Source organism: Medicago sativa, chromosome 1 (genome assembly GCF_051527215.1).
Source record: "Medicago sativa cultivar Bolivia chromosome 1, Bolivia_mono, whole genome shotgun sequence".
Taxonomy (NCBI): Eukaryota; Viridiplantae; Streptophyta; class Magnoliopsida; order Fabales; family Fabaceae; genus Medicago; species Medicago sativa.
This window is the reverse complement of record NC_140749.1, coordinates 57,896,688-57,905,337: the sequence shown is the minus strand read 5'-3', so window position 1 is coordinate 57,905,337 and position 8,650 is coordinate 57,896,688. Positions and strand designations below refer to the sequence as shown.

The 8,650-nt window shown below is 31.6% G+C and overlaps 1 protein-coding gene across 3 annotated transcripts; it reads right to left on the bottom strand.

Annotated features, from left to right (window-relative positions):
- Nucleotides 1–1,343: 1,343 nt before the first annotated feature.
- FACE2 (farnesylated protein-converting enzyme 2) lies at nt 1,344–7,361 on the bottom strand. 3 transcript variants are annotated; one of them, XM_085723482.1, is made up of 9 exons: nt 7,029–7,360; nt 5,835–5,894; nt 5,448–5,660; nt 5,078–5,189; nt 3,680–3,751; nt 3,433–3,495; nt 2,669–2,746; nt 1,533–1,707; nt 1,344–1,438 (listed from the first exon to the last, which is right to left on the bottom strand). In XM_085723482.1, exons 1-8 carry the CDS (start codon nt 7,278–7,280, stop codon nt 1,565–1,567), a joined length of 993 nt encoding a protein of 330 aa, XP_085579608.1. In that variant the 5' UTR covers nt 7,281–7,360; the 3' UTR covers nt 1,344–1,438; nt 1,533–1,564. The 3 variants fall into 3 exon arrangements, with proteins under 3 accessions (XP_085579608.1, XP_085579599.1, XP_085579614.1); XM_085723473.1 differs by having other exon boundaries at nt 1,431–1,707; nt 7,029–7,359; XM_085723488.1 differs by lacking the exon at nt 2,669–2,746 and having other exon boundaries at nt 1,431–1,707; nt 7,029–7,361.
- Nucleotides 7,362–8,650: the final 1,289 nt, after the last annotated feature.

Below are 8,650 nucleotides of genomic sequence, written 5' to 3'. Positions count from 1 at the left end.
GAGTATGAAGTTTTGGTAAGGATCTCCGCCTATTAGGATAAAGAAAATTATATTTTCATTTAAATGGGAAGTTAAATAAACTTTTTTATAGGTTCTTTTTATTAGAGGTAATGTCATTTGAAGTGTGTTAGACATTAAATGTGGGCATCTATCTCGATCAAAATTTAAATCTTGATTTATCATGATCAAAAGAGATATAAATATAATATAATATAAAAAAAATATTTGTATGTAAACATATATAGGGTATTTTTGGTAAAGTCCTCAGGGATGGAGTCCTCGTAAGATGGTGGGTATGATCCCCGTCTTTGTTCCTGAACTATTTTCGGAATGACTTTCTCCCTAGTTTTCATCTCTGCAGAAAAAATTCTCCGTCCACAAACCTTGAATGGGACAACCCTCAAGGGGATCTTTGCATGCATATTCAAATGACATCCCTAAACGTGAGTAAGAAATCTTACATTAGATGAAAATGATAAGACGACAAAAATGTGGTGTCCAACACTTGCATGTTATTCTCAATTCAATGTAAAATCTATCTTTCATTTTAAGACTTCCCTGATGACCCACCATTATGGACCATTTCAGCCAAAATATTTAATTAAAATCAATTAATGATACTTTTTGCAAGAACACCAATTATAAAATCTTCACAAGTTGTGAAAAAATGGTGATGATTTTTGAATTATATCTGGAAATAAAAAGTAAAAAAGTTTAAATCCGCTCCTTATTTTATTTATTTTTTGAAAGGGAAATCCACTCTACTATTCTCATATTCTGTGTCAAATTTGTAGGGGAAAAAACTATAATTACTCCAAGAAAATAATGCAGTTTAGCAAGTCACTCAAATTCTTTCAAATGTTTATATAAAGATAAAAAACAAGAATGGATCTGGAACGAATGGACTATTAAAAAAAAACCATTTCTGACTACAATGTTAAGATTCAACAATGTTTTCATGGTGCTCATGAAGAAACTTATTGTTTCAGAACATGGTGTGTGTGTGTGTGTGTGTGTGTGTGTGTGTGTATTGGTGGTATAAGATGGAAAATAGAATAATTAATTAGACTTAAAAATGAGTGTTATCGCATTTCATTCTATTTCACTCCAAAAAAAAAAAAAAAACTATTGCTGCCTTCAAGCCTCAAGGCTAATTAAAGTATTCAAGTACCCCCTTTTGACGTTCTATTTCCAATGTCACATTTCTAGGAATATAAAGGGAGAAAATAGATTTTTAGGTAGAGATTTACAAATGCAGAGTTTAAATCAGTATAGAAATCCATAAAAACACTGCACAATCATATCTTGCATTGTGAAGTCGTTTTGAAAAGAACAAAAAAACATCAAGACGAACATTTTGTTTTTGAAAGAATCAAAGACGATCATTCTTGTAAGTTGCCATTCTTCGCAATTAGAAACTACGCCATAACTTAAAAGCCTACAAATAAATTTTAACTCAGAAAATTTATGCAAAGCATAAAATGAGTAGATATTTGTGTACATGGTACTTTGACAAAGGTAGCATAACTTACAGAATGAAAACTAACATTTACATGTAGGACATTCATATTCTTTCTCTCCATGAGCAGTATCCTTGCCAACAACTGCAATTATCAATTCTATCATTATACAAATCTGGGGCTGTCATTGGGAAAAGAAGCCAGAGGAAGCCAAGTAATCCCATTATGGATGCTATACTTACAATCCCTGAAATAACACAAACAAATTTTACAGAAATATAGGAAGACTTGGAAGAAATAAGCACTACAATTCAATCTTCATGCTAGAGAAATCCATGATTAAACTTTAAAATAAACATGATTTCACTTGGAACCGTAAAATGATTTTATCTTTGATTCACAATTAGTGTACAATTACTGTTAACCATGTGATGGGCCTCCACACTCAGAACCGTAAACTGTCTTGGTTACTCTAATGATCAGACACTTTCTTATTTACATACAGCTTAACTGATCCCTCAAAAAATTCAGTACCACAAAGTAACAGCATTTTAAGATGGTTAAAACTTATCACTAATAATTTATTACAGATACATACATGTGAATCCCTTGCTACATTCTACTTTTTCTATTCTTTTCATCATATTTTTTCTAAACAATTTACAATTCAAAGAGTTGTGGAGAACTATAAAAGTAAGCTACTTCTAAAAATTTCAAAACCTAAACCACTTTTCAAAATTCCAACTGAAAACTAAAATTACAAATCTACTCCGATAAATGGAAGCACATTATTTGGCCAGGGTGAGTTGACAATAATTGAAGAAAAAGAGATACAAGAAATCAAAAGCAAAGACTTGAAATGAAAAAAAATCAAGAGAGAAGTTAATAACTAAAGTAGTTTGAGCTCAATTATAAGCAAAACATACTATTTATACACAGATTAAGAATAGTTGTTAACCTCGTTTAGTTTTCTTCATATAACCAAAATTTAATTGTATTTCCTAAACCACCCTTTCTTTTCATTTAATATTGCATGGGAACTTGTTTCTTTGAAAGATATTTTGAGAGTTATAGCATTAAATAGGGTGATGTTAGTTAGATTTTGCTAATATTTTGGTCCATCAACTAAGACTGTGGTTTTGCTTAATTTGAGTCAAGAGTATGGAGTAATAAAAATAGAAGAAAGGAAACATAATACACATACATACCACTTCTCTGTGAATACAATACAGGCAGGCCCATAAAATTACAATATACATGAGCAACTAATGGAGCAGCAAGATTACCTGCAAAGTACAAGCAGAAAACAAATATAAGGGAAAGAAAAAGGAAAAGCATGTGCCTAGACTCAGAAAGGACTATGTTGGCTTGGCAGTAGAAATGCGCTAATATCAAAGAATATCTTTTAGAACTTATCCAAATTGAAAACTGTATAGCCATATAAGATCATAAGAATAATAGGACTACATGAATATTGAGTGAAACGTATGCAGCCATGATATTATACAGAGACTGGTTCAATTTAAATGTCCCCACCAAATAACAAATTGATAATGTAGTATTCTTTTTCTTGAGAGGGTCACTTCAATTCAAAGGAGAAAATGAAAGGTATATCCACTAATGTGTAAATTGAATAATAACCTTCTTGGCATTTATATAACTAGCAGATTATAATTACAGAAAAGATGTTATGCCTTTTATATTTGACTACATTAACTTTTCTGTCTAAGTGTGAAGTGCAGGATTAAGGTAACTGTTAACTTCTAATACGTCATTAAATTTATATATGCCATCATTGTATAATTTATTATTTTAAATGCTATGTTATAATGTACCTAATTTTGTGTTTCAGAAGCACATTCTCATAATTGAATACTAGTCAGACCAGACATATATCATAGCCATAACCTATAACATAACCATAGCCTTTTCAAAATAAAGAATAACATAACCATAGGTCAACATCACATACCAGTTCGAATGAAAAGAAAAGAAGCATATGACCCAAAGACAACAGTGTAGCCAAGCTGGAGTCCTGTAGACATGATTCATTTGGCTGTGTAAGATTACTATCCAACAATACTAAGTTTAGATTTATGAAATGTCCCAAAATCTCTCAAATTCTCAATAATATAGCATGCAACCATGCCATGAAGACTTTCATAAAACAAAACCCCGGAACTTGATGAACAATGTATTAATGTAAACATTGAAAATACCTATAACCATAGCAGCCTTCATTATTCTGTAGTTTTGTTTGGTGTATATCTCCATGAAATGATTTAAATGAGCTGCAAACCAATCATGTGTGAAAATTTCTAGTTAAGACTCACACAAATTGCATTTGTAAATGACAATAATATTAGGTAAGGTAAATTATATTCTGCACTCTACAATCAAATGGAAGTTTATAAAAAATATCATGATTTTAGTTTGCTATCAAAATTTTATCTTCCATATGTGCTGTGCATAATATGCAATAATTTCATTCAAGTGTCAGGAACTACCAAACTGTTCTATGCTTACAGCCTTACATCTTAAGACAAAATTGTTGAATTTGGTGTGTATATGCAAGTTACTTTGATGATATCATTTTTTTTCGTGAGGGTAATCCTTTATCTTAAACTTTTATTTGTGTGCCAAGGTTGATTAAAATATAAATGCAGCCAGTTATTTTTTAGTATATATTAATATTGCCTCTCTTTTTATATCTCCATAGTAGCACATATATTAATAAATGCAATAAAAGGTCCTGTTTTTTAAATCATTTTCTAACTGCCTGTTCCTGTTATAACTTCTTCACTTTAAACTTTTAAATAGTGCAGCAGTTTACTGTGAACATAAGGGTATAATTGAGAAATTTTTATCTTGGACTTCTAAATATATCGATAAATAGGAACAGACTTGTTTTCTTTCCATATAGACAGATGAAAAGGAATCAAAGGTATACATTTTAATTAAATCAGACATAGTTATTTACTGGCCAATAACTGCTTAAAATACACATACACACATACAAATTAAAGGTACCAAATGAATCTTTACACACTACACCTGCACATAATGAGGATCCACTTCCAGCAAGAGTAAATTTTGTCATAATTACTTTGTTTAATAATATTACGTAGAGTTTAAATTGAACTGCCAAATTAAAAGTTTTAATTGAGACGATCAAGTCTAAAAAATTTCATGAAATTTTAAAACTATTTGATGCTTACTTCATCGAATAACTTCAAATTCAATGTAACATAAAAATATCTCTTATATAGTAACATATTTTGTAAAGAATTACTAAACAAAATATGACAAGAGTTTCTCTTGGAAGTGGATCGAAACACAGATATAAGTTAATTTATTGGTTTTACAAGTTAGAACAGTTATTGACACGTTATCACTAAAAACAGTACGAGAAATAACACAATGAACTTGAGCTCTAAAAATAATTTACACCACTGTTCAAATCCCTAACTGTACTACAATGGAATTTGATGGCTTCTCTTGAAAAAAATTGAACTATTAATGCTAAAGCCCATGAGATTCTCATGTATAAACAAGAAAATAAAATTATACTCTCTAACCTTAGAAAACAGATACAATTTCTAGTTTCTAGAACTTACATAAGCTGAAGAAAATGGGGCAAAGAATCATAGCACTGTATGGTTTAAACCCTCCACAGAGAAGTATAGGAAGCATGCACGCCCTAAACACCAACTCCTCAGTAAGGGGTGCCTGTTGTTCAGTATATCATAACAAAAGATTACCATGTTGCATATGAGATGCGAAAATGAACCCATAAAACACACATCACCTAAATTGCATGCGCATTCACAAGTCAGCGAATAGTATTTACTTTTATAATTTAAACTCTCATTATAAGCAGCATACAAAATCAAAGTAAATAAGCAGCATACAAAATCAAAGTAAAAGCTTAGTGGCATGCAGTTGGCGAAATGTTTACAAAAGCACAATAGTGATAATGGTACTAACCACAACATAGTTTCTCCAAGTCAAAACATTTGATGAAATTTCAGACAACCAGTCAATAAATCTCGTCACGCCACATTTGAGGGAATCAAAGGAAATCTCGCCACCAAAAAATGAATGTTGCCTCCAAAAATCAAACAACAGAAGAGACTTGAGGAACAAAGAGCCAGCATACATTAGAGAGGTCAAAGCAAGAGGAATGAACACAGCCTGCCACTGTTTCATACAGAAAACAGTATTTCAGCAAGGAAATTTAGGAACGAGTGACCCTGTTTTCCCAATCTGCATACCACAGAAGAGCATAATTTTGACACCACCAGTCCACATAAGACAAAATAAAACGCAATTCTACTCTATCCCTGTGAATGTGATAGTGATACACATACTCACCATGTGATCCACTCGGATGCCATAAACGCCCAAAATGTACAGCAAGTCCCTAGTTTGCACCTGTCACCACAAAGTAAATTATCATGATGAATGACACCACTGATGATTTACAACATATACATGTCATACGAGTAAATTAAATCAAAGGAAAAATGCAAATTAATTCCTAAAGTTTTACCAGTGTTGTCAAAATGGTGGCTATTATGTAGCAGAATTTTAACAAACCACTATTATGGTACACGATTTAGTACAAAATATTGTCAAATAGCGACTATAACACTATTGCTAGAAGAATTTTAACAAACCGTTATTTATTGTAATCACGTCTTGACACCTAAAAAAATACATTCCTCCCCAACATATCAAAGTTGTAATAAGTTAATTTTTTCGGGGTAATAGTCACTTTGGTCCTGGAATATGTAATGAGTAGTCACAATAGTCCCTAAATGTATCAAAATTTCAAAATAGTCTCTGATTGTGCACCACGTTAGTCAAAATAGTCCCTGATATTAAAATGTTTCATTAATATTGTCATATTAGTCCTTCAATATACTTACTTATTGTCATTTCAATCCCTATATGACAAGAGTTATTGTGAGTATTGAGAGATTATCTTAGTTTCAGGGAATATTTTGACTAAGAGAGTGCCCAATCAAAGACTATTTTGAAATTGTGATACATTGAGAGATTATTGTGATCATCACACGTTCAAGGACCAAAGTGACTATTACCCCTAGGTTTTCCATTGGAAAGTAAATAACTAGTTTCAAATAAACTATAGAAAAATTATTTTGATAAAAATTAGATCATTGGTTAGGCCTATGAAGCACGGATACGGACACCGAACACAACGTGGACACAGACACAGCTAAAAAATTTGAGAAAATCACGTAACTCGGTGTAATTATATGTGTCGGTGTCATTTGGTGTCAGACAAAACCTGTGTCCGACGCCTGTCCGTGATGCATACTTAGGCCAACCCATAGTGGGTTTAATAAACTCCAACTACAGATGATAAAGACATTCACAATACTACTTTAAACTGCATAATATACAAACATTTGAGCATAAAATTAAAAACAGTAATTAATAAATTTAAATAAGTTAATTGTTTACTAAAAAAAGACTACAATAGAACAAGTGATTCATGTGTTGAAATGTAAAGAAATGAAAAAAGAGAGGGAGCATACATACCGGAAGGATGAAAGGAGTGAGGAAGAGGGAGAGAGTGGTTGAAACGACGGCGCAAAGGAAGCGTCGGATCATGAAATTGGTGAAAGAAGAAGGAGGTGGGAGACGGAGAAGGAAGGTGGGAGCGTATAAGGTAACGACGTAGAGCAACGCCATCGCAATGCAAGCGAGGACTGAAATTGGTTTGGAAACGGCGTCGTTTTGGAGGTCCATGGCGAAAGATTGTTGGAAACCTAGAGAAGGAGAAATGGACATAAGTTGACTTCTTCAGTACGATTGGTACTTTCGAACGAGAAGAACTGACTTGGGTTTGGCCAAGTGAAGTGGCGCTTGTCCGTCTGTGTGCCAAGGTATTTTTTTTTGGGTCCTCCTAACCGGTGTCCCCGGGCACTGGTTAAGCATACCATAAAAATTAGAGATAATTACATTCACCTCCCTTGAGGTTTTGTTAAACAACACAAACACGGGTGTGGTTATGGTGCATAAGGGATCCTTATGCACCGTGCATAATTGCTTTCTACACCCAACATAATTGCTTTCTACACCCCAAATAAGCCCATTATAAAATCTAATTATTTGTGGGCCTAATAAAGCCCCATATTATAATTTTTTAAAACCGCTTTCTACACCCAACTTATTAGGATCACTTTTTTAAAACCGCTTATTCAAAACAGCTTATTTATGCAAAACAGCTTATTTGTTCAAAACAGCTTATTCAAAACAGTTTATTTATACAAAACAGCTTATTCCGATTTCATTTTAAAAAACAACTTATTCAAAACAACTTATTTATGCAAAACAACTTATTCAAAACAGCTTATTTATGCAAAACAGCTTATTCGAAACAACTTATTTATACAAAATAGCTTAATTGTGCAAAACAACTTATTCAAAACAACTTATTTATACAAAACAGCTTATTTGTGCAAAACAGCTTATTCAAAACAGCTTATTCAAAACAGCTTATTTATACAAAACAACTTATTCCGATTTCATTTTAAAAAACAACTTATTCAAAACAACTTATTTATGCAAAACAACATATTTATGCAAAACAACTTATTCAAAACAACTTATTTATGCAAAACAGCTTATTCGAAACAACTTATTTATACAAAATAGCTTATTTGTGCAAAACAGCTTATTCAAAACAACTCATTTATACAAAACAGCTTATTTGTGCAAAACAGCTTATTCAAAACAGCTTATTTATATAAAACAGCTTATTCCGATTTCATTTTAAAAAACAACTTATTCAAAACAACTTATTTATGCAAAACAACATATTTATGCAAAACAACTTATTCAAAACAGCTTATTTATGCAAAACAGCTTATTCGAAACAACTTATTTATACAAAATAGCTTATTTGTGCAAAACAACTTATTCAAAACAACTTATTTATACAAAACAGCTTATTTGTGCAAAACAACTTATTCAAAACAACTTATTTATACAAAACAGCTTATTTGTGCAAAACAGCTTATTCAAAACAGCTTATTTATACAAAACAGCTTATTCGAAACAACTTATTTATACAAAATAGCTTATTTGTGCAAAACAGCTTATTCAAAACAACTTATTTATACAAAACAGCTTATTTGTGCAAAACAGCTTATTCAAAA

Bases quoted from the DNA above. Each gene is read 5' to 3' on its own strand.
- FACE2 (XM_085723482.1), bottom strand. From the start codon at position 7,280: ATGTCCATTTCTCCTTCTCTAGGTTTCCAACAATCTTTCGCCATGGAC. The intron at 3,752-5,077 runs GTAAGTTCTAGA...ATTGGTTTGCAG, and splicing joins CCCCATTTTCTTCAGCTTAT to CTCATTTAAATCATTTCATG. The intron at 3,496-3,679 runs GTATTTTCAATG...TCATGTCTACAG, and splicing joins GAAGGCTGCTATGGTTATAG to GACTCCAGCTTGGCTACACT.